A 26172-nucleotide genomic window follows, 5' to 3' on the forward strand; every position below is an offset into this window, starting at 1 on the left:
GGGGGCAGAAAAAGTACAGATTCACCAGCACAGACACAGGTCCAGGACTGAATGGGATAATGGATCATTGCTGAGGGCTCCTGGGGGGCTGGGATACATTTCAGACCCCAGAACACCTTCAGAAATGTCACTTTTCTAACCTCCAAGGGATAGATGTAAATATTTTTGTTGGTAAGAGATTTTTCCCAGCAGAAGCAGGTCACAGCATCCCTCCAGCCAATCCTCAACACACTCCAGTACAGAGAGGGCTGATCTGTCAGAGGGAGATCCAGTTCTACATGACTGTCATAAGCAAGCTGCAGGCAAGATGGGGTTTTCTCTTTATTCATCAGTCTGCAGTCATCTGATGTTTAAAGATACTGGTCTGTCCCCAGTTTGCTGGAAGCTGCTGAAGCCAAGGATAACACCATGGCTAAAGCTCCAATATTGAGAGATAGAGTCATGCTTTACTGACTTCAGAGTTCAAGCATTCGAGGCGTTAGGGTAGAGTGTTTTTCCCCTCGGGGGTCTTATTTCTTGCCTCTATGAAAGTCAGAAAGAAAGCAAGAGAAGTTCCTATTAAAAACATTCTAACACAGCATCTGAGATGAATGACAAAGGTCCTGTAATTGCTCCCTTCCCGGGACCTTAATAGCACACACATGTGTGCTCTGAAAGCCAGTGCTCCACACACCTTCACATCAGGCTTTTTATGAGGATCACTCATTTAAACCCCATAGCTCTAGCTGAAAAGTAGTGTGCAATATGCTTTCATAAACACCAGGTCAACTTTCACCATGGCATCATGCTAAAGAAAGAAGTATCTGTCTTTTCACTGATAAGATCTAATTAGCCCAAAGCAAACTGTAAGCTGTTTTTCAAGCTTCCTTGTTCTTTTTTTTCTTTTTTTTTTCCTTCTTTTTGAACCCCAGATCTGTAAAAGAACATATCTGGTCTTGCTTACAACAATCTTTCATTTGGAAACTTTTGTGAAATGACTGATTTGTTTAATTTAGCCAAGAAGAAAAAAATGAATACCCTTCTGACTCAGTATGGGAAGAAACAATAAATTATGGCAGCAAATGCTCGTGGCTGATGTGACAGTATCTTAGCAGGAAAAGAGAAGCAATTTTTGCAAACTGCCTACAGCTGTACTTTCAAACTGCACGACCCCAAGGAACAAGACCTGACCAGCACATCCAGCATGTCTCACTGCATAATTAAGCTTGGCTTTGCCATTCTGAAAAGCTCCATTGTATACAGAGAGTTCAGAGATTAAAGGCTGAACACGTGAATATTCTGGGTAGTGACAGTGCCCCTAAAGTACTTGTGCAGTGGAGCCCAGGTGGATGCTGATGAGAAAATGCCATTTAATCCAATATTCCAATCAGGGAGAATTTACTTCTCCCAAGGTTTCAAACTGGATTTCAAGAACAGGCTCAAGCAGAGCTGTAAGGTGATACAGTGCTGCCCATGGGGACCATATTCTAGCAGGTCACCTACTGCACTTGTGCTGTGGTTGGACCTGTGGCAGAAAGTGGAAATACTCCAGAGCTTATTCCACCAGGACAACTGCAAGGACCTGGTGGTGAAAAACACCTAATGCAAAAGGCACAATCAAGGTAATTTTAAATAGCCCCAGTAGTAATGGACAGCTATGGGATCACAGAACCTGGGTCAGGCTGGATGCTGGAGAATCCCTCCTGCTCCTACAGCACTGTGAGCTGCTTGTGCTGAGCCAGGCTCTCGGGGCTCACACGAGCTCTATTCCCACCCCAGATGTTATCCTGAGAGGACATCCTGGGAACTGAAGCCCCACTGAATGCATCATTAGTTACTATTAGTTATTCATCAGTTAATGATCAATGCTCCCCCAACACAATTTATTAAAGAAAGTAATTAAACTAAGGACTGCTTTGGGATTTTTTTAATTTCAGCAAGAGGCTGCTCATCTCTCATTCAGTCCTGCCTGAGCATTTTCTAGACATGGAGCTACCCAGCTCTGACATGTGTGATGCTGGCTAACACTGTTTCATCTCTGCACAGTCAGTCACACTGGTACTCATTGCCCCTTAAAGGTGTTCTGGGAGATTGTCACCTTAATGCCTTGGCAGTCATTATAAATCTCAAAAGGTTATTGAAAAGACTGGGAAATCACAGCAGTCCCTGCTAGCAGTACATACTGTGTGCTGTAGGTATTCAAGGGGAAAATCCTCTTCAGACTGATACTACAGAATTTAAATGGTGAATTACTACTCCCCATATTTTCAAAAACATGATCCTGGACACTGTAACATCTCAGAGTAACTCAGAGAAAATGAATGCCAATACTTGAACAGGCTTGTCTTTCACTCTTTCTCCTTTTTCACTTTAAAAAACAAAGAGAAAAAAAAAATCACAATGTAGTTTCATTTCCAATCCACTGGTCTTGGTGGAAGGCTTTAACTCTCCATCAAAAAAAATGCACTTAATGGACCAGGCTTTTAAATAGAATATCAAAAAAAAGAGAAGTACTCTTCCAGTTAATAGGATCACTGGAGGCTGTATTGGAATATGAGACAGAAACACTGGCAGAGCATGCTCCACTTCAAACAAAACACTGATCTTTTTCAGTGTTCAGATCAATCTGATCTTTTTGCAGCACATTCTCCTTTACTACAGAACCTTCACAATAATTTGTACCAGGGATGTTCCCAGAAACTCTAGTGGAGATGAGCTGTGCAATTTGTTGTGCAAACAAGGAGCAGCCTGAAAGGCACCAGCAGGACTTGGTTCCTGGGGCCTGCAGTGCCCAGGGAAAGGACATGGCCAGCTCTGCAGTCAGCATTTCTTCCCTTTCCATGCCCAGTTCCCAACTAGAGCTGCATCCACTGGGGCTGGCTCCTAGCCCAAGCCTAGGCACAGGCTCGACCTTGTTTTAGTGCCATGATGCAACATTTCCACCTCTGCCCACAGCTAAAGATATTCCACAGATGTGGGGACAGACAATCACAGAGCAGAAGGGTGGGATTAATCTTATTGAAGCCCTGTTCAGATCCAAGTGCTCCTTGCTGGTAAAACCAATTTTGGGCCATTTGATCTCATCTCCTGTAGGGAGGGGTGCTTTGGGATTTAGCTATTGGGAAGAAAGGCTCTGGTTTGCACATCAGTGATCGTGTGCCAGAGCCACAAACCACAGGGAACCACAACTCAGAGCAGCCCATGGGGCAGGACTTAGGTCTAGGACAGATGCTCTGGCTCCTGGCCATGTCTAGGACCACAGAAGCAGGGAATTTGCCTACTAAAGCTTGTTGAATCCTCTCCTGTCCCACCCAGCTCTGCTCCATCACCTTCTGGAGAACAACTGATGTGCATTAGTGAGGCCTGTGGACAACCTTCCAGTGCTGCTGAAGGCCATAAATCACAAAGTTGTTCAGTGGCAGGGAAGGGTCTGTCAGCTCTGATGTGCCACTGCAGTTTTAAGCTACCACCCCTCCTGCAGAGTATTTTCTCAATCCAACAAGAAAAGTTATTTTCTCCAAGGTAGAAGAAGATTAACTTAGTTCTGACCTTTGTGAAGAATAACCAAGTTGTCCATAGCTTATCATAAACAGATGTCAGGTCAAGCCATGAATTTGTAATGAATGTTAGAACAAAGGACAGTTTTGCTTCTATATTTATAACAGCTTTGAATACACCTCTCAAACCACAGCTGTCGTTGATTTACTCTTCTTATTATGTAATATGAATTAATCATTAAAAGTGAGGCACATAGAGGATTTTGTTGATGTTCCCAATCATTTGGAGCTTGGAAAATATGCCTTCCTGGCACTGGAAGATTGTATTTTTGGAAAAAAAGCCCCAAAACCCAACGTGTTTTTTGGTGTACTGCAAGGCTGGGGGTTTATCTCTCAGAGAATAAAACCTCCTGTAATCCTGCCAAAACAATTAATTTGCAATTACAAATCCTTGTTACCACCCACTGTGATGAATGGCTGCTGATCTTCAGTGTGAAGCACCTCAATGTCTGGCACAAAGCCAGTATTTTTCTTTCAGGAAATTAGATTATTTTCTTCTCTCCCTACCATTAATGTCCTCCTGGGATGAGAACCCATCTCCAGCATTTCACAGGCTCAGCAAGTTCTGTAAAGGAATTGGCAACTCTTGATGTCCAGGGAGGGCAGGTGGCTATGGGTGATTTTTCAGATGTGCTTTATCACTATTGACACTATTTGGCAACAAGAATGTTGTTTTACATTACACTTTGCCAAGCTGATCCTTACTGGGGCTTTCCAGTTTCTGGAGTGCTCAATCTCTCTGAATCCAGTGGAAGTTGTGCCAGGAGGTTATACAAGATGTGAAGTGCTAGAAATAGATTTTTCCCTCTACTTTCTCTGCTAGTTGAAGCCCAGCTTGATGTGTCAGAGATTTGCTTTCTCCTAAGAGCACAAATGTGTGATGGTTCCTACCCAAGACCCAAAGATTCTGCACAGCCCACCAGGTCAGATCCTGCTCTGCATGGCATTGGCATAAACCTGCATTAACTCAAGTGCCTGAATTAATCTGGGTTTACCCTCAGGTAAGAGAGACTGATATCTGACCCAGTGTGCTGAGTGAGATCCTTGGCCCGTGGCCAGTGGGTTGTAGGGAAGAATGAAAGACAGTTACCCTGGATTTACACTGGGTTATCTGAGATTAATACAGGCCTTAGTATTTACAGAGCACCTACTGTAACTGCAAAGAAAAAAATATGGCAAAGCCAACATGCTACAAGGCCTCTATGTGTCTTTCTTCTTCTAAAAAATCTTTTCATTGGGCTAGGTAATATAATAGGTTAATGAGCTAAATTGTTGCCTGAGGGACAGAAGTTTTATATTTAAACTTCCACCCACAGAGCTGAAAATGCCCCTTGTGAAAGTCAGAGCTAATGATGGAGCTTGTGTGTCTGGCTTGTAATTCCACCTTTCCTGATACAGCACCAGTGAAATGGAGAATAGTCAAAACTTGAAACTGGGAGTCCTGAACCATTCTGTGCTATTGGTTCCAAATACAGAACTTCAGTCAGGACAGAATTTGAGGCATGTGAAATAGAGAAACAATTAAATAAAACTGGAAATAAAGAAAAATCCATAAAAATTTTGTGGAGAATTGCTTCTGTTCTATAACCTCGCCTCCCCAGTTATACCTTAGAAGAGTCCAAAAGGCAACTGGAGGAAAGGAACTCAAAAATGTAGCCTTGGCCTGTAGAGAATTAAAGAATTATTAAGGTTGGGAAAGACCTCCAAGGTCAAGTCTAGCCTCTGACCAAACACCACCTTTCCCACCAAACCCTAGCACTGAGTGCCACGTCTGCTTGGTTTCTGAGCACCTCCAGGGATGGGGACTCCACCACTTCCCTGGAGAGCCTGTTCCAGTGCTTAACCACTCTTTCAGTGATGAACATTTTCCTAATATCCAACTGGAACCTCCCGTGTGCTATCTCTGGTTGTCTGGGAGAAGAGCCTGACCCTCATCTCAACACAAGCTGCTTTGAGGTGGTTGTGGAGAGCAAAAAGTCTCCCCTGAGCCATCTTCTCCTGCCACATCACTGCTGTAGCAGAAGGGAAGAGAGCTGAGGATGGGGGCAGCCTTGGGTGGCTAAAAAGCAGCCTCTGGTGCTGCTCACTTCCAAGCACAAGATCTGTGTCACCACCACAACTTGCCAACACCTCCAGCTCCCTGCATCATCTGGGACACGTTTCCAGTGACTCCAGTGCCAAATCCAAGTCCTGCAGCAGCCCCTTCCAGCACAGCCTGGGGCAGGGAATGGTGTGGAGCTGGGCTGTGTGTCCTCTCAGCTCCCCAGAGAGCCACACACATAAAGACACACTGTTCTTGCAGGAATGTAATCCTCGATGTAAAGTTTGTCAGCAAAAATATAATTCACCACGAAAGAATGGACTACTGTCTTGCTAAAGCATCAAAAGGCACATTTTCAGCAGTCTGGGAGTCTGAGGCAGTGTTGGGAAACTGAGCAACCTGTGTTTGTTCCTCTGACCAGCACAACTACAACAAAAATGTAAAAATGCTTCAGGTGCTAGAACATTTAACAGCTCAGATTTCAAACAAGGAGGAACTATTTCAAAGCAGAACGAGTGTATGAGATGTTTGTTTCTTTAACTGAATGCAAACTGGATGTGGAATTTCCTCTTGGAAGAAACGACTGAATGGGAGATGGCTTGGACTCCCTTTTGTATATTGCATCATGTACAAAAAAGGATGATATAATGAATTGCAATTCTGAAGAATCCAGGCAAAAATAAAATAAGGATTTCAGGTTAACACCTTCAGTGGGTCTTGCATTGTGCAATTCATGTTTCTACTAGGTTTGAAGACTCTGGGGCCAGGAACAGTTTAGTTATGAAACTTGTATCACTCATGCTGAGTTAAATGCAAAAAATAGTGCTTATATCCCTTTAAGATAATGGGTTTAAAAGAGAAGTGGCAGCAGTGTAGCGAAGCTGCAAGTTTAGTAACAGTGGTAACAGAGCAACTCTCTGTCTTTGGAATTCCAGTACAGTCTGTTAATCTCAAGCACTGGGCTAACAAAGGCAAACTCAGAGCCATTTAAAATAACTTTACAAACTTGGCCTTATGTCTTTGCAAAGTGAACCAGATATATCAGTTTCTTGTGCAACACTTGAAACATGCTGCAAATATATTAAGAATATACAAACATGACAATTAGCTCCAAATGCTTTCCAAAAGCTACAGGACACAGCAAGGAACAGCTGCAAATAAACCTGACAGAAAATGGGATAAAATCCCTCTTCTTTCAGGCATGGATAATGGCTACAGAGCTGTTGCTAAGGTCAGTGGATGAGGTTTGGCTGGTGGGTGCAGGTCTCAGATCAGCAAGGCCTCATCTCCAGCCCTCACCTCTTCTACATGAGAGATGAGAACTTCAATTTGTCTGGGGTAGGTGTGGAGGTTTCACTGCTGCTGGGAGCTCCTTATGCCCAGAGTCTGTGTATTCTACAAATACTGCCACTACTAACACAAAAATAACACTGTCATACCACCCAAATAGCCTGCTCTATTTACAAGTTGTATCTGGACTTGACTTTTTAAATGAGGTTTTCCCTCTCTCTTGCACGACTTCCCAGCATCTTCAAAGAGGATATTGGTTTGGGAAATTAAGTGGCCAAGTCACCAGGCAAGCTGTTTGCACATAAAGCATCAAGGGCCATTATTTTAATCTGTGATAATTACCACAGTTAGTTAAATCATGCTTCCCTGATGGTTCTCAACAATAAGCAACAAATGCACAACACATTAATTGCACAAAGTTGCTGCTTGTTCTGAGATCAATTTGTATTAACAGAAAAAGTTTCCATCTTAGTCAGCAAAGCTCTCTCACAGTGACTTTTACAGGGCTGGGAACAAATGTTTTACAGTGGAATTTTGCCCTGGAAGGATGAATTTTAAAGAGTCCACTATAAGCTAATGGCTACAGACTTTGTGCTTGTCCTTAAAGGAGGAATTGTTTTAAGCCAGAGCAACTGATAGCTGTAAAGACTCCTCTCCTAAATCCAAGCCCTGTATTGAAGCTTCTGGATCCTCATGATGAAAATCCTTCACTCAGGAATTGTGAAGAACTGAATTCCACTTTAAACATTTCAGCTATTTGGGTTTCTGGAACAATACATTTTCTTCTAGGAACTGTACCTACCCTTTTCTAGCAAGCTCTACCCCTCTACTCAGAGAACAAGAATCTAATTGTGTGACCTAAGTGTCCGGTCAGAATTAACCAATGTGTCTAGAATTTGAAATGCTCCTTACAAACCAAATCTAAGTCCAAGAACATCCTGCTGGACTCACACAGGGTGAAATTCCTGGGAAGCAGAGCACTGGCACAAGCTCCCTGCAGACAGAAGCAGGCCATATATGCAGCACACAAGCTTTTGTGCCCTCCTGCACAGGGATGATCCTGATCCTGAGTTAAGAATCACAAATAACAAGTGATTTTGCACTGATCCTGCCCTGCTCACATGCACACATTAAACCCATCAAACAACACTGTTTACTGTGACCCGTGTAAGACTGCAGTCCTCCCAGCAGTGAGCCAACATCTTTATCAGATTGGAACTGTTCACACAACACTGAACTTTCAATCCACGTAATCTGTGAATACACAATTATTTCATATTCCTCCCTATCAAGAGAACCTGGGTCCATTTGCATGCCAAAATGTTTTAGTGTTCCATAAATAAATAAATAAATAAATAAATAAATAATGTTATTTCACCTGTTAACACACGGGGACTGTTTGTTTTGGCCAGCTTGCATGGACTCTGAGTGCCAGGTTATGAATAAAATAATGTTCAATACTGTAAACATCTTGTGACATAAATTCCTGGCTCAGCATAAATACAGACACTCTGTATGTGGCAGGTTCTTCCTGCATTCTCCAGCACTGACACCACTAAATTCGTGTATCTATGACAGAGTATATACATAACTGCAATTCCTTAAAAAAAAAGAAGCAATCACAGATAAGCCAATTTGCCCATCCTGGGCCTCTGCTTCACTGGATTTTGCTTGCTGGAGTTTGGGTTTTTGGAAAGCAAAGTGCAACTACTGTATCCCAGTGGTTTCTGCACATGCCGTACATTCCAGAACAGAAAGTAGGTTTTCTGTTTAAAGAACAGCACAGTTAGACAGATAAGATAAAACCAAACTGGAATATAATATTGCTGGCAATTTTTAGTCCTTTATGCAAACACAAAGTCAGTAATGTAAAGGATGCTTTCTGAACAACACTGGCAAGGGCTGAGTTTCTCACACTGCCAGGCCTCCTTCCCAAGCAAAACCTCATATTACTTTAAGATCAGAATGCAAATACAGAGCACACTCTGATCTGGTTTAATCCACAGCATTCAGGAATTAATTCCACTGATGTCACTGGAGAAACAAAGTTCAGACAGGCCTAAGTGAAGGTAAGTCCCTGAGGAAGGGACTGAGGTTTTAGCTCTGTCTTTAAACTCCAGCCTTTCTTTCATTTCGGTTGGCTGGAATGAGTCTAGGATTGGACAACAAGTGTAGATCCCACACTACCCTGAAAACCACTTAAACCTTTGCTTCCTAAAGATTTAAACTGCAAATGAATGCAGACAGCAGACAGGAGCTCAGCACCCTGAATATCTTTGCTCTCAGAAAGAAAACAGCACGAGCTGTTTGCTGTTACCTTGGACCAGTCTCCCGTTTTCCACTCGTAGCAGCCTGTGTGATCCTCGCACTCCTCCTCGTCTCTCGGCCTGGTGGCTGCATCACATTTCCCTTGGGAGTTTGTGCACGTCACTGTTCTTTTCTGAATTCCCCTGCCACAGTCTGCTGAGCACTGCAAAAAAACAGGGGTTTGGTTTTTTGTTACATGGTGCTTAGAAATGATGGCTTTTATGTTGGTAACACAGCTCAGAGGAAAAGCTGGGGTTATGAACACTGAGGAAAATGATAATCCATAAGGTTTTATTACAATAATCTAAGCCACTCATACATGAGTAATTTGGACTGCTTGTGAAATATTTTACTTATGAAAAATGGCAATTCTGAAAATCAACCTTCTTTGAAAAATGTCAGCTGGCCTTTTGCTAAAATTGGTGCCACTAAATCTCGTGTTGAAGAACTCCTCATTCATACTGAAGAACACACTGAGATTCACTACACAGAACTGCCACATCCCTTGATGTATCATGGACCACATCAAGGGTGATAAATGGTGGTGTGAAATGTCATTTTAAATCACAGCAGCGTGAGACCACTGTTATAAACACGTTTCTGTAGTACAGTTTGTGCATATCATGGCAAAGTCACAATTCTCACACCTTCTCATGTGAAACACACACATCACGTTCACATTTTGATTTGCCATCACTATCCTAACTCTGGAAAACTCAAACAAATATTTACTGGGTGAGCACAAATTATCCACAATGTTTTTGTGCCTGGGCTCTATGGGATTAGCTTCTAAAGAGCAGGGATATCTGGTCACTCATTTGCTATCTTTGCCAATGGCTGGAAATTCTTGTTTAATGAAGAATTTTTCTTGATTTTCTTGGTTGTATGAGGTGGGAAAAGGACACTGGCACAAACTGAATCCAAATTTCTGTTTTCAATAACCAGTTTGGTAACAGAGCACCTGCTGTCACAGCCACCTGAGACTTTGTCACCATCCCTGAGCACAGCCAGTGTGCCTGCTCCTCATTCTCATGCCACTGCAGTGGTTAAGAGTGAGAAATTGCCTTGCAGAGCCACTGGGGACAGGTGGGTGGAGAAATGATCTATGTACCAGCAGAGATAAAAACTAACCTCCTCTGGCATGTCAAGTTCTCCCCTTCAGGGGGCCAGCAGGGAAAAGACAGTTGATTTGACACTGAATAAATAGTGCAGATATGAGATATTCTGTGAGGTCTTTTGAACGTGTTCCAAGAAGCTTCTCCATCCAGGGGGTCTATGCTGGAAACAAGCATCAGCTTGATATAAATTACATCAAATGGACAAATCTCAGCATGCCTGTCTAACTGTCTTAAAAACACAATCCAGGCAGTTCTGACCTGCTGGCCTTGTTAAGGACATGAATGACAAGCGTTTATGAGCTGGCAAGCAAACAGACATGCCTTTAAATACTTCACAGCACTACAAAGTGACTTCTTGAAAATCTGGGAAACCTTCCACTTAATTTACTGTGTGCTGCTCACGGCGTGACCCCTTACGGATGTAACATCTTTGTAAGGAGCACAATCTATAGTTCTGCTAAGACAGGGGGGTGAATTCCTCCCAGCTTTGCAGAATTCCACAAAATGCTTTGCTGGACTGCTCAGAGAGCAAGGCTTGCCAGAGATCCCAGGCTGGAGCTCCCTAAATGGTACCTCAAATCCATGAATTTGCCCCAAGTTGGGTAGACTTTCCCAAATTATGTATCATTTTCCTCAGGCCCCAGGGTGGACTCCTCAGGGTTGCACTCGTTCCTCTCAAACTACAAAGCTCAATATATAAAAATCTTTGGAATGGTCCAATTTACTCAAAGTAAATCAAGCTGAAGTGGGAGTATTTTTCACAGTAGGAGAAATCTCTAGGTGGGTTTTACAAGCAAGTCTGGGAAAAACACCAACTGTTTGTTCTTCCCACAGCTTTTAAGTCATTCACAGATTAATACTGCATATCCTTTCCTAGACAAAACAGCATGAGCAAGAAGGTTTCCAACAGATCTTTGGTGGTCACATATAAATCACCCTCTTTAAGAGGTTTTTTTCCTTTCCTCAAGTCATCTGTTTTCATGAAGAATTTCTTAATACATAGATTTTACAAAGAGTCCACAAATTAATAGACACAGTTTCTGTGTGTCCACTCAAGATCATTAAGTCTTATTTTATTGACAAATTACTTTGTCAGATCCCATGAGGCTTTGCAAAGGAGCAACACAACTTTGCAGTTAAGACACAACTCCTTTATCTGAAGGAAATCCATATTTTTTTCCACTCTATTTCTCTAACAGTAGAAACATTCACCTTCTCCTGACAGCCTCTATTTTTATCATTAAAAATGGGTTGAGCAGTACTTTGTCCAAAACAATCTCAAGTGTTTGGCAACACAAGGGGAACTCAATTTTTTCCATGATGAAGATTACATTGGAATTTGCTGTGAAAACACACATTTTTGACCAGGGACCAGACATCAGTGCAGTCAACTGTGTTGCATGAGCAAGAAGTTAAAAAAATAGATCAGAAAATAGATTTATAAAATGATACAATTTCAGTGATATTTATTCCTCAACATCAGATTAGAATGCTAAGGAATAAAGTGATTACCACTGAAGAAAGTCCTAGGTGTGAGAAGAATTCACACAGGCAGAGCATCAAATGTGTGCTGAAGTCAACTGAGCTTCATAACAGCAGAAATGGGCCAGAATAACAAATTTTAAATCACAAGTGCACAGTTAAAGACCCAACAAAAGTAAATAAATGTATCAAAGGAAAAGTAAACCTGCTATTGAAAAAAATATCTAAAAATGCTATGTATTTGTAAAGGAGTTACGTGGTCATGGATATGGAAGATTTCCACTGATCTGTAACTTACTCTATTCCATAAAAGGGAGACAGAAGTACCTGGGATTGTTAACAAAAGACTCAAGTAAAAAATCCACATGTAAACCAGGTAGGAATTGCACCCTAATCTCAGCTATAAACAGTTCAGCTGGTTTAGCTATAAGAAATAAAGAGGGCATCATCTGAAAGGGGAATGTCTACAACACACAAAAGACCTACCAGACAACTTACTAAAACCTTGGTGTGTTTGTGCACGTCTTTTGTAACAAAAGAACTCAGAAAGAACACGAATCTCATGCACCAGTGAAGGATCCAGCACCCCACTGAAAGGGAACACTGCTCTCACTTAACCATCACCTCTCTTGCCAAACTAAGATTTCCTGTCCAGGAGGTGCACAATAAATCCCATTGTGTTTGTGAGGAGGCACTGCTCCTCAGGATCCCTTCTGTCCTAAGCTTTGTGACTTTTAAGCACATTTCTAACAATAATATCTAGCAAAAGCTCTTTGACAATGTTTTAAACAGGAGCTCCCTGTTCCAGAGGTGAATAATGAGGAATCCTTCCCACAGGAAGGGCTGGTGCTGGACAGCCAGGCTGGAATGAGGCTGGTATGAGCTGGAGCCCTGCAGCCAGAGTGAAAGGAGCTCATCACTCAGGTGAGCCCAGCAAACAATATCAAAGTGAACATGGGCATCCTGTAAGGACTGCTGCTCACAGGGTACAGCAAAGATGCCCTGTACTGGCTGAGTGCTGGTCATGAACTGCAGGCACACTCCCAGACCACTCAGCTGCTAAACAAAACACAGGGTAACTGTATAGTTCTCCCATTATTTACATCAGAAATACATTCATAACACTTGGGAAAAAAAATTATTAACTCTGCAACTACTCTTAGATGCATCTTTTACACAAAATATAATCAGCTTTTTCTTCTACCTGGAATTACACCAAAGAAGGCTGGATAGGGCCCAAAGCCTGCCCATTTTCTGTAACATGCAGATGCCTGATAAGCCTGGTATTTCTTCACACCACATTTAAACGGAGCCAGAAGCCCTGGGTTACTGCACTTCTGGCCTCAGGTCAGTGAAACATTTTTTCTTCTTGGTCAGAGTTTTCAGCTGGAAAGATACAGTCAGTAGAGCATATCTAAACCCTGCCTTGTTAACTCATCTGGTCTGGAAACCAAATCTGAGCTCCTCACTGCTCATCTCAACAGATGAGAGTACTCCAGTGCTGTGAGGATGCTGACCATGAGAAGCATGGATAAAGGCCAGTGTATCCAGAGCTCTGAGCAGTCTGGCTCCTTTCTGGAGTGAAGTTCCTACCTTGGACCACTCTGATGCTTCCCAGATGGACAGGCAGTCCCTTCCCTCACAGCTCTGCAGCGTGGCTGGTTTGCTGCCCAGGCAGTAGAGGTCCCTGGTGTTGACGTAGGTGCCGTTCTGCAGCTGATAAACACAAGTGACCTCCCGGTGCTGCACACCCTTCTCACACGTGGCAGAGCAGGGACTCCAGTGGCCAGTCACCCACCTGGGAAGGAGCCAGAGGATAGATGTTAGCAAACTGTTGGAATAAAACATGATGCTTCACTTAAAGCCAGTGAGAAATGGGCAGCTCTTCCTGGGTCTGTGGGTGCTTTGATGGTGCCGTGCTGTTGTCACCCTGAGCTCACTGATCCCCTCTGGGAGCTGAAGTGTGTAAAGCAGCAGTGTCAGTATGCAGGGGAATATTCCCTCCTGACTCCATATCAGGCAAAACCCCAAACTCTGCATCACTCCCTTTAACCCCACTCTCTGCAGTGGAGCTGGTTTTTTCTTTCAGATAGAGACAGACTTGTCTGCAGACCATCCTGCAAGACCATTCCTTGCAAGAGAGGAGGAATCCTCCCCGCTCTGTCTTCCACTGACTCCAGCAAGTGCTGGAAGCACCACAGTGGGGCTACAAGGCAGTGAATAAAATGTTTAAGAAAGACCTGAAGGAGGAGGGATGGAGGGGAGGGCATTTTTTTCCAAAAGAAAAGCAGCATCGATCTTTAGCTTCCTGCAATCTGTCAGTGAGAGCATGTTCTCTGTAATTACAGGCATTCCTGGGTGGAGTGAGGGACTGGAGCAATAACTGCAGCCACTGAGCACCAGAAGGCTCTCATGCCTTTCTCACCAGGCAATTGACCTTCTGGCCTGTTATTCAGCACTGTCATCCAGATCTGGATCCTTACACCATGAATCTTTTACTTGTCACCCAGTCCTGGGCTGTCTATTATGGTAGTGGTCCAAACAAGACTTCTCAAAAATCTGAGAAATACTATTTCATTCTGCTGGAGACTCCTGTAATCTAGGTAGAGCAACTTCTTTACCATATTTCTTTTGAAAGTGTTGTGTGCTACTTCTCTGAAATGAATTAAAAAACTGTTTGCCATTTTCCCATTCCTGAAGGGGGGAAAATCAGCTCAGCACCATTTGTAGAAACATCTTCACCTGCTGCAATTGTCATGAATTAATTTGTGAATGCCATGACTGGCGTGACAGCACTGATGACTGTGCTGACAGGGCAGGCAGAAGCCATTTGGTTTGAGCAGGACTGGGCAGCCTGGCCACCTGTCTTTTGTGGAACAGGACTCTGCTCAAATGTTCCTGTGCATTAAAGCAGTTGACTGACACATCTGTGAATTTCTGTTGGCTAAAACAGCTGCTGAGACACCAAACCTGTTTCTCCAGACTGCAGTTTTGGTGCATCTCCGTGGCCCAGGGCTTGGTATTTCTCCTATGGAATGGGAAAATGTCAGCTGGGAAATTGAATACTAGGGCTGAAAGACTGACAAAAATAGCCCTGAAGTGCAGAAATCAGTGTTGATGAAAATTAATAGCCAGGCCTCCTTGGTATCAGCTGGGATCTGCCCTGCTGGAGCAAACGTGAGGGAATTATCCACCTGGGGGAAGGAACCCCCTGACAAAGGCTGGAGGGGCAGAAATGGCTGTGCTTTATGAGCTGAGTGTGAGTCACAAGGCTGGGAAAGGGCTCTGCCCAGGCTCCACTCAGCTAATATTCACTTCAGCACTGTGTTCTCACTGTGATCTACAGCTCATGGCAGAAGAAAAAGGGAAAGGGGCTGAAAGCAAAGGAGAAAGATAAAAATACATTCTTGGCAGAGGCTGGCTGTGAGCTTGCACTTAGGATGGGCAGCAAACAGCATGCCAACTATTTCCAAGATGCCTTAAGAAGAAAGGTTATGGTTTTCCCTTTAGGAAGGACAATTCCTTTCTAATTTTTTTTTGTTTGTTGCTCTTTTGCAGGGGAGAAATCACCTCTTTCCACCCTGTTTGCTGGTCTCTAGTCAGTACCAGCAAAGACGTGACAGAGTGCAGCTAGAAAATTAGCACAGAAAAAACAAATATTACCATCATCATGAGAAGAATGATTGCATAGGGAACGAGCTGGAACCCAGGGTACCAAAACAAAGATGTGTCTGTGGTGAAAACAATCTCCAGTTTATCCCTTGGAAAGATCTTCAGCCACCATTCACTACATCCACTCCTGATCCCAACCCTGTGGTTATACCAACCAGGTGGGGCAATGCTGTAAGGGATCTCTGAAACCTCACAGTCTACTCTGCCCTGCCTGCGACCATCAAAATACTTAGAAATTAAAGGCTCTTCTAAAAGAAGTGGTGGTTTTACTTTCACATCCAGGAGACAAGTGATATTAAATGTCTAAATAATAGGAATATGTAAAGTAGGTTATTTTCAAAAACACCAAGGGGATGATCACTTTGACCACTAAACTTCATCCTCTCAGTGAAATCTATGCTTGAATCAATGACTTGTAAAAACAATCAGGCAAACAAGTAAAGGTGAGTCCTACCTAGAGTCCTGGCAGTGCCCTAAACCCCCACAGTTCCCCCAAATTTTCTTTCAAAGGCAGCTGAGAATATTGTTTTAGTGCCTGTGACACACAGGAACACTGCAACTATATTTCAACAATGTTCATAACCAATGTGGAAAGACAAAGGATATATGGATAAAGTGATTAAAGATGAAAATTTCCGCCAGCTTCAAATTTTTGGAAGGAATTTGCAGCAAGATATTAGCAGAATTACTATCTGCAAGTAATATACACACAGGGGAGAAAAAGGTGATGTGCAAATAGTATCACATTATGGTAACTATTAAATTGCAGCACAGGTAGATTTTTGTCTCTACACTGTCATTACACCTTCTGAACACACCTGAGTTTGTTTAACAACAAGACCTACTTAGAGGGTGATTTTCTTTAAAAAAGGGGTAGGTACTTTTCTTATGACAATGTCAAAAATAACTCCAGTGTTCTAACTCCAAACCCCAGGCTGGCTGTATTATTAACTAAGCCAATTAATTGCTGTACACTAAGCCCTGTGTATATCACATACAGCATTTGGCTTCCAGTTACACTTTAAGCCTGTAAGCTGATCTTAGGGATTGCTTGACACCAGAGTTCTTTTCAGCTTGGTCTTTCCCTCCCAGGTTATAACCTATCTTCTGTGGGACCAGGGGAGTGCTCCAGCTGGGGTCCCAGGAGAGCCTCTCACTTTGCCAGCAAACACTGATTTACGTGACAAGCACACTCATTTTTCTCACAGCCACAGGGATGCCTTCATCCCTGGTATTATTATTTTTTGTAATCTTACCTCTACAGAAGATTCAAGAGCTAAGTGATCCCTGCTGGTGGTTAGATTCAGGAAGAAAGTGATGAGCTTTTAAGCAGAGATTTTACCTCAGTCAGTGGCTGTCTTTCCAGCTAAAATATGCCCAGAAGGGTGTGATTTTCAAAAGCTTCAAAAAGCTGGGATGGGCAGGACATGCAATCTGAGAGGGCTGCTCTAAATCTTTGTCTTCTGAGTCTTCCTCAACCTCTGACCTCTCAGTATCTCTTCTGAGGAATTGGGAGTTCTTCTTCTAATCTGCTTTGGCAACACTCTTCTGGCAGGCCCCTGGAGCAAACTTGAAATATCTTTTGGAGATTGAGTTCATCATTTGATCTTTCTATGGTTTGGATTAGTTTTTAACCTTGAATTATCTACTCTACCTGCTTGCCTAAGACTCCCACATTTTCTAAGAAAAAAAATTGCCTGCAGCACAATGTATATAAACCCAGGGGAGATGAATGTCGGCAAATGAGGGCTTGGAGCTAAAGATTTGGGAAAAAAATGTTAGGAAGATCAATGGATCAAGGCTGAAGGATGGGGGTGAGAGAGAGCAACCAAAAGACATGAGGTCACTTTTCAGAGATTTGCTGCCTCTTATAACATAAAGCCATTACATCGTCTGGGGTAAATATTGCAACCCATTACGTTTCCCCTGGTTGTTTCTGCCCTGAGCCCTGCAGAAAGTGTGTTCTCTTCCACTAACTACACACCCATGCCTGTTCACACATCCCCTCACTACCTACAAGGTGCTTTTGTTGCCTTCCCAATGCTACCGTGACATTTATTTCCCTGTTTTCACAGTAATAGCCTGATATGACCAAAGACATGTTCGTAATAACACATTTTTTTTGTTTTTAAACCTGGTTTTTTAGAGCTGGCTCTTACCTACAACCAGTTTATATCCTGTGCTACTGCTGAGTAAGCATCAGAGGAAACTTCCTACAAAATATGTCTGAAAAAGCCACGTGACAGAAACATATCCAAAAGTGCTGTAATGTGAGGGTTCTATTTCTATTAGATTTTATTGGAAACCTTTTGGTTTAATGCACAGGTGAGGATAAGTCCATGCCCAGTTAGCACTGCTTGTCTTTAGCATCAGTTTGTGATACAAAATCATGTCAAAGTCACTCTTAGTTTTCTGAGGCACCTGGAGGTAACTGTGGCTCTACTGATTTAGGCAAAAGTCAGACCAACTTTCAGCAGGGCCAGGATTTTACATTGGATAATTTTAGCAAGAAGAACTGGAAAAGATTTCTGAGAATCAGTCATGTGGAACTGACAGATATACTTTGCTTACAGCTGTCAAACCAAGCTCATGCTCGACTGTGTAGAAGAGAAGTCTCTTTACAAATGGAATTGTGTTTCCATGAAACACACAGACACCCTGCTACTGGACTGTCCTCTCCCCACACACTCCTGAAGCTCTCCACCACCTCTCTGCTGCACTGGGCTCAAAACAACCAGGTGAATCTTGTCTTTTGGGAACAGGTTGTGCCACACCCAGTCACTAGAAGGCTTGCCTGCCTTTTTTTTCTTTTTTTTTTTTTGAGAAAAGTACAAGGAATCTAGTAGAATAATACAGCTGCTGATGTTGAAAGTAGGACTCCAAGACTAACATTCCTGTCTGATTGCCTTTATAAACAGTGCTCAGTAATTTTCCAGTACAGTAGTCATTCTGCTAACAGACTTGCCAACTTTCACTCACACAGGTTTCTTTTTTTCTTTAGTGATTATCATTTTGACAGCTTTTTTTTTTTCAATTTCCCACCAATAAGATCAGCCATGGAACAATGTTTTATAATTTACATATACTTTGGGAAGTTCTTTTTTTAGATGGAAGCCATTGTATTCCCTCTCCTCCTCCCCCAGACGAGCAGATCTCAGTTTTGGAGGACTCAGTGTGAGGAGGTGTCCTGCTGGCTGGCACCAAAGGACAGAATTTCAGCACTCTCAGAGCTCCTCTGCAGTGAGTTTCCCCTACCCACCTCCATGGCAGGTGTAGCTTTAATGGGGCAACTGGTTTCTAGCTCCATTCCCTGCCCTTCCAGGAAGGCAGTGCCTTCTCAGCTCCCAGCACACGATGTAAACTGTGAAGATCATTACAGCAGGCAGCAGGAGGAATGGATTTCACAATTAAATATTTTGCTAGATTATCCTGCTAATCCTTTTCTGTGGGTTGGAACTGCACTTGGCCTGAAGAGCTTCAAAACAAAGCAGCACAGATCATGTAACATTTTAAAGCAAGGCAATGGTCAACCACAAGGTTGGTGAGTCAAACATTGCACTGGGAAAGAACGTGATGGAAGCCAGCCTGGGTGTTTACACCAAACCTAAGGGACCTGTCTCATGACTCCATGTGGAAAATAATGCCAAATTAACTCCTGCTCCAGCAAATCATCTTGGATTGTTTGATGTAAATGCATTTAGCAGTAGCCAAAGAGCACTTTTCATTCTATACTGTCTGTTCCCCAGCCTTCTCTGCCAGAATTACTCCATTGAGTTGAGTTGCTGGATTTGCTGGAAGATACAAGATACAAATTGTCTTTCAGTGGCTAATTAGCCACTGATTGGTACTTGATGACCTGCCTACAACCTGGAGCACAGGATTTTTTGTCTCCTTTTGGTTGATAGGCATCACCATCAACTGACCTGGGCCCCAGATGTGCCCACAGCAAGACATCAGTCACCCCTCACAAAGGTGCCCAGGACAGTCTCAGGTTTTCTGGTCTGCAGAATTTTGGCTTTTGCTCCTGCAAGGCCCACGGGAGCCCTGCTGCAGGCAGTGCCCTGAGGAGCTGCCACCAGAGCGCAGCATTCCCTGCTCCAGCCCCTCCAGCCAGTCCTGGCAAATTCATTAAGCTCAAGCTGATTCTGGAGATCCCAACTCCAGCTTTGGGAAGTACTTCAAAATGAGCTCTTACGTGGTGCCTCCTTGGATCAGAGGGTGCTAACATTACTATTGATGCCAGATTTCCAGGCTAAAATGAAACCCTCCCCACGGCTGTTCCTTCTTTTCTTTTTTTTTAATGTAACTAAATCCAATGCACATCAAAGATGTTTCTCAGCACAAGGCACAGACAAGGGTTTGAACCTGCTGGCATTGAATCTTATGGATGATAAACTGCATTAATTAAAGGACTGACCCATCTGGAGCCATCAAATGTCCAGCTCAGCCCCCTCAGTTAATAAACACCCACATCCCTCCAGTTCAGTGCAATTTCGATACAGCCCTGTGAGTAATTTACTGACGTTCTCAAAGAGATTTCCATCATACTGTTCCCCACAAATTGTAGTATTTGCAAGACAACACTTCACAAGATAAAGCTGAAATTGCTTTGTTCCCCATCTACCTGTGATGAGAACACACAGAAATGGGGTGCAAACAGCCCAGAATCAGGGAGACAGACTGATTTCTGTATTATTCTGATTTCTGTATTCCTGGGCTGTTAAACAGAGCACTGTCACAGGGATATGGTGAGGTCTAGAGGGCAGGGTGCACTCTCAGTCAGCACATGGATACACACCTTAAATCTAAATCAGACCAGGAATCAAAGTAATAGGCACTATCAACCATCACACACTGAGGCACCATTATTTTGGCACTCCCCAGCCTTTGGACCTGTTTTTGAGGTGCTGAGCCAACTGGGGCCTTGACTGACTCTTAGAACTGGCTTCATGTTCCCCCAGTGGGCACTGTTGTGGTGTGTGAACCCTTGGGGAGCCTGGTGCTGGATTCCAGCCCATGGATGGAAAAATGAAAGGGAAAGAGAAGAAAGAAAGAAGTGATCCATGTAACCACAGAGCTGACCTCAGCAGTGTGCCAGCTTTTAGAGCTGATTTGGAGGGCAAAAATAATCAAGGACACAGTGGTAAAAGGATGCAAGACAGGCTTCCTCCAGGCAAAACTCATTGGCTGCATTTCTCTGACTAAAATAACTGGTTTTCCAGACAAAGGAAATGTTGTAGATTTAATCTGTTTGGTGAAGAACTCCTTTTGCTGCATGGGAAATGCTTACTGGTGACATGCTGGGAAACATAGATATAATTGTGTAATCCATAGAGAGATGAGAGCTGCCTACCATCTACCTTTAGTGCTGCAAAGGAGGATCAGGTATGAAAGGAATTTAGATCAGTTACTAGTGGGCTTCCTGAAAGGTCTGTCTTGCATTTGATCTAATTTAGTATGCTCATTAATGACCTTGGCACAAAAAAGAAGAAAACTGCTGGAAAATTGAAGAAAATGCTGACAATACAAAGCCTAGAAGCAGCGTCAATGCCTCAGAGGATTAGGATGTCAAGCAGGAAGAACTGAATAACCTTCAGTACTGCAATAACAACACTAGGATGGAAATAAACAGCACACACTGCAAGGCTGAGGGCTCAGGGACCAATAACAAGCATTTCTGTGTTAAAGTAGGGTTCATACAATGAAATAAATGAGGAGGAAAACATCTTGAATGACTGTAAGCCACAAATATGATGCAGCCATGAAAAAAGCAATAAGAAGTTAAAGTAATGGATTTAGCCCAGAAAAATGATTGAAGGAGGAGATACAATGGTTTGTTGTGATCCTGTGGCAAATAGCCCAAGGCTGAAAGGAAGGGAGGGAAAATACTCAGTAAGAAAACGAACAGAGCTGATGCCCAAAAAAAGGGCTGAAAAATGGCAGTGAGTAACTTAGGCTGGAAATAAAAGGTTCTGACCCACATGAACAGCAAGGTCAAAGGAGAGCCTTCCAGTGAGGGAAGGAGCCTGTGGAAAAAGCTCAGCTTATAGAAAGCAGTCTAAGATATGCTGCTGCTAGTAGCAGAAAACTAACCCTTGGGCTCAGGAGATATTTTCAAGTCCTAAACAGTGAAAATAAGTGCTCAGGGTCTCCTGTGGTTTTCTGTAGATGCAGCCAGGGATTTCTGGCATTTATGCTGCTGTTCAGCATCCATGTAAGAACACCAAATATTCAGCAGGCCCCTGAAAGGACTTAACCTCTCCTAAAATCTCTTACAGCAAAGAGGAGAAAAATTACCAGCGTTTGCACACAGTCCATGACAAGTCCAACAGTTGGGGAATTTCATGTGGTTTTGGTGCTTTTCCTGCGTTGGAGGGGAGCAGTTTCACAGCCCCAGCCCCAGCCATGCATGCAGAAGTGTGTGGCCACTGGCCGAGGTGTGTTTTCAGTGAAAACAGCTGATGGGATCTGTGATTTGTGAGGCTGGTGCCAGCCCCAGGGCCGTATTTGGGTTGGTGCTGGGCGTGCTGGAAGCGACCCATCCGAGCTGCATGCAGGAATCCAGATTCCATCTGGTTACAGCAGGGTTTTGTAAAAAATATCTAAAGAGCTAGGCAAAGGATTAGAATAAAGAGGTGCTAATAGGGTGCAGTTGGGACAGGAAAGGAAGCTGTAAAGAATTTAATGGAAAAAGAGGGTCAAGGAACATAAAAAATAAAATAGGAAGAAAAAGAGGCATTTTTTTAAAAGGTGAAAGAGTAACAATAATAAAGAATGAAAGATTCTTTTATTTTTGCCAGTTTCAACAAAACCCTCAAGAAAATTCTCTTCTCTGACGTTTAGTTTTAAAACATGTCAGTGTATCCAATCAAGTTTTAAATCCTGCTTTGTTTTCCTCAGATGCTGGGTTGCAGTTGGAGAATTCCAATCTTCTCCTTGGCCTGATGAAAGTACTGTCCCCTGCCCTACATTATTTGGCTCTCCTGAGAGGTGGCTGAAGTTCAAAGGGATATATAATTTACAAAGCACTTTGGGATTGTGCTGGAAGAAAGACACTGTTATTAATAACATATCCTTTTTTCCTCCTGATCACTTTATAAATGTGGGTAACTATTTTTTTAATTTTTTATTGCAATCTCAACAGCAACAGCCTCTTCCTCCACTTAAACAACATGATCTCACCCCATCCCAAAGAGTTTGCAGTCTAGCTTATACCTGGATTGAGAGAGGAAACAAAGGGACAGTGTGGGACAGTGAATTAAAGCTACACAGCCCAACCAAAAGTGAAACAGAGACTGAGTGTCCTCTGACCCAGTCCTGAGCTGGCCAAAAGACCCTCCTCTAGAGATAAATACTTTGAAAGGTGATTCTCCTAAATTTTGAGTGAAAGTGCAAATGCAATTCAGAATGCACAAAACAGAGCTGGTTTACTAGAGAAAGGAGAGCATTGTTCCTTCTTCTGAACTCAGGTGAAGGGCTTAGGTCTGAGTGGAAATGGGAAAGGACCTTATTGTAACAAGATGCTACAATAATTTTACTTGAAACCCTAAAACAAATTCAGGGCTCATAAAAAAAGCATTGACATGGTGAAAGAGAATGGTTTCTTTAAGATGTTCTTGGTCAGAGAATATGCTAAGCATGCTTTTCTAATGTCTGGGTGGGCAAACGCAAGTGGAAATTTAAATTCTACAGAGGCACAGAGAATGTGCTTCTGAAAATGTTTCCAGTTAAAAGCATGTTAAGTGTGAAAGTGTACTCTACACGGAGGGAGTGAGGGAGTGTGGTCTATCAGATCATCAGCAAGGATTCTGTGGCCTTTCCAGGTTCTAAGCACATTCAGTGTCTGCTGTCATTGCTCTGAAAAAAATGGGCAAATGAGAGTGACCCTGTGCAAGGGCTGACTGCAGCTGGGCAGAACTGTGCTAGGCTGTGTCCATAACCTGCCTGCTGGCTCCACTCAGAAGAACAGAGACCTTGGAATAACATTAAGGGCTGGACCCAATTCCCCAGAGGAACACAGGCTGGCTACAGGAGCAGAGTAATCCTTTCTGAGGAGGTTTTGTGTGATTTAACCTCAGCCACTGTCACTGCCCTGGACAGACAGCAGTGCCATGGTGGGAGGGCACCAAAGAGACTTCCCAGGGGCTCAGGGTCATGGAGATCCCTCACTGTGGGTCTCAGGGCTGTGACATGGCCAGAACCTCCCATCCTTGCTCTCAGCTGGTAGAGGCAGAAGCTGCCCACAACTGCCAGAACTTTTGAAGTTGCTTTTCTTCATCTCCACCACCTGGAATCCCTCCTGTACCTGCCTGGGCTCACTCCTGTGAGCTGACAGCTTTCCGAAAGGTCTGGGAGAAATATTTCATGCCAGGGCAGCAACACAAGCAGATGCTTTTTGTTTCTTTCTGAGAGAGTGACATGACAGAAATGCCAGCCTCACTGGACTTCCTTCTTCAAGGAAACAGTTGTTTCCTTGAAGCCATTGGGATTTTGGCTCTCCTTACACACCAGAATATCTCATTATACCTTTCAGTATTTCCTTGTTTTCCAGTTGTTTCCAGCCAAATCAAACAGTTGTTTCCTTGAAGCCACTGGCATTTTGGCTCTCCTTACACACCAGAATATCTCATTATACCTTTCAGTACTGCAAGCTGTACAGCCAATATTGTCCAGCAGCAATAACAGGCAGTGCAGACAGAAACTGAAACCTGAACCAGCCTTATTGATGGATGACCTGACACTGCATTTCCCTGCTCCAGGGCACTTTAATCAGAGTGCAGGTCTGATTAGAAGGAAGTGTGCTGTTTGCTGTTTCCCCCATTGTTTCTGCCAGCAGGATTAGCTTTGTAGGTGCATTCCCCTGCCTTGTCTGATTATCCAAGATGCAACAGCCAGCAGGATGGTTTGAAGACTCTTTTTTAGGTATTGTTCAGCTTTATCTGAAATTGATTTTATCACAGAATATTCTTGGAAGGAACCCACAAGGATCACTGAGCCCACCTCTGCAGTGAACGGCCCATACATGGATCAAACCCCTGATCCTGGTGTTATTGTAACTACTATCAAAATTGGAGTTTCTACACTACTCTACAATGCTAAACATCACTGCAGAACAAGAGTGAACTTTTTTGTTAGCAAACAAACTGAACAAATTGATTTACCTTCCTGTCTTTTGTCATTTTAGCCAAAAATGTCTTTTTTTAATATAACACAGATCAAAACTAATTCAGCTAAAAGTGCTTGCCAAATTTAAAAAAAATAAATATTATTTTTAGAGATCTCTAGTAACTACTGAGAAGAAAAGCACCCTCACTGAGGAAAACATCCAAAATGTGTTTCATCATAATTGAATTTATTGACTTCAGGGTTTTTGTAGTACTGTTTGACAGTTAATCAGACCCCATTCTGTGCTGATTCAAAAAAAGAAAGGTTAGATATGCAGTCACTGTACTCTTGTCTAACTTTATACTGTAAGTTGTTCTGTCTCCCAGGAGGCAACCAAGGGGAAAAGAAAACCATCCCCAAACAATGCATGAAAGCAGCCTGCACAGGTCTGGCCTTACTGACCACAAATTAAACGGGCTTTGTCTGAGGTAATGAAAATCTGACTTGCTCAACAAAAGGAAATGAATATTACAGCTGCTTTCTGTGGCTAACAATGTGTCCCAGTACTTCGAGACATTTTCACTGTGTTCAGCAGATGGGGGCTTTGGAAAGGGGCAGTTTCTGAAGGAAAAGGATATTGGTTTTAGTGCTTTGAGCTCCTTACCGTGACTGGCAGGGGTGTGTGTTACATTTCCTGACCTGGGGCTCGGGGCGGGTCACTCGCTGGCAGTCACTGTCATTCACCAGTGTCATGGTCTTGTTAATGATCCGAGTGCAGGATACGATGGTTTTCCTCTCACCTGGAAGCCAAATCAAAAAGAACTCTGAACAAAAGCACCTCCACTCATCAACCAAAACTCAAAAGCTTGGAGCTCCCTGCTCCCTCCACCAGATGTACTCTACCACCTCTGCAAGAAATCCTATTCTCCACTCTGCCAGACCTTTGTACTGGCATGTTTTGGGGTGTTTCTTTTTTCAGAAAAGCTACAAATCTTTCCCCAGTAATCATGCAATTGACTGTTTCACATGAGCAGCAACTTGGGCTTTCTCCTTCTAGTGTTTAGCGTGGAAAGGAGCTTTAAAACAATTTGTTTTCGTTTCTGGTTCCTCCTCCACAGGTAGCTGTGCCCTGTCATCACCTCGGGCAGATGTGCTGAAGTCGCACCACCTCCCACCCCCTGATAATGTGACTGATAATGACAGGACAGCTGCCTCCTGCTGCTCCCCGGGCAGGAAGTCAGGATGAAAAGGAGTGACTGAGGTTCAAGAGTCATTAACTGAGCTTGTTCATATTTCACAAAGAGAAAATAAAGCCACCAAAAAAAAATATTTCTCATCTCCTGCTCCTCCAGATATACTGCTTTAAAATCCTTGTGGCAGGAGGCATCTCAGGAGGAGTCATAATTTCTCACATAAACTGTGCACCAGGAGTTTCCTTCATCCAGTGTGGCCCCAGGGTTCAGCCTTCCACTGAGTGCCACAGGGAGCATGACAGTGACCAGATGTGACAAGGAAAGCGCTGTGTGACTTTGCCTTACTGCTAATTTTGGTTTCTCACGTTTGTTTTCTAGCCCTGCTTCTGTGTCAGATTGAGTTTATTCACCATCTGCAGCTGAAAATA

At 43.2% G+C, this 26172-nt stretch overlaps 1 protein-coding gene across 1 annotated transcript in view; it reads right to left on the reverse strand.

Annotated features, from left to right (window-relative positions):
- Positions 1-26172, reverse strand: part of ADAMTS17 (ADAM metallopeptidase with thrombospondin type 1 motif 17) — a 154056-nt gene that overhangs the window by 6424 nt on the left and 121460 nt on the right. The window contains exons 19-21 of the mRNA XM_039723597.1: positions 25216-25351; positions 13368-13572; positions 9185-9337 (exon numbers count right to left, since the gene is read on the reverse strand). Of these exons, the coding sequence (XP_039579531.1) occupies positions 9185-9337; positions 13368-13572; positions 25216-25351 (494 nt within the window). The remainder of the gene's footprint in view (positions 1-9184; positions 9338-13367; positions 13573-25215; positions 25352-26172) is intronic.

This window comes from Passer montanus, unplaced genomic scaffold (assembly GCF_014805655.1).
Source record: "Passer montanus isolate IOZ18808 unplaced genomic scaffold, ASM1480565v1 scaffold5, whole genome shotgun sequence".
Lineage (NCBI taxonomy): Eukaryota > Metazoa > Chordata > Aves > Passeriformes > Passeridae > Passer > Passer montanus.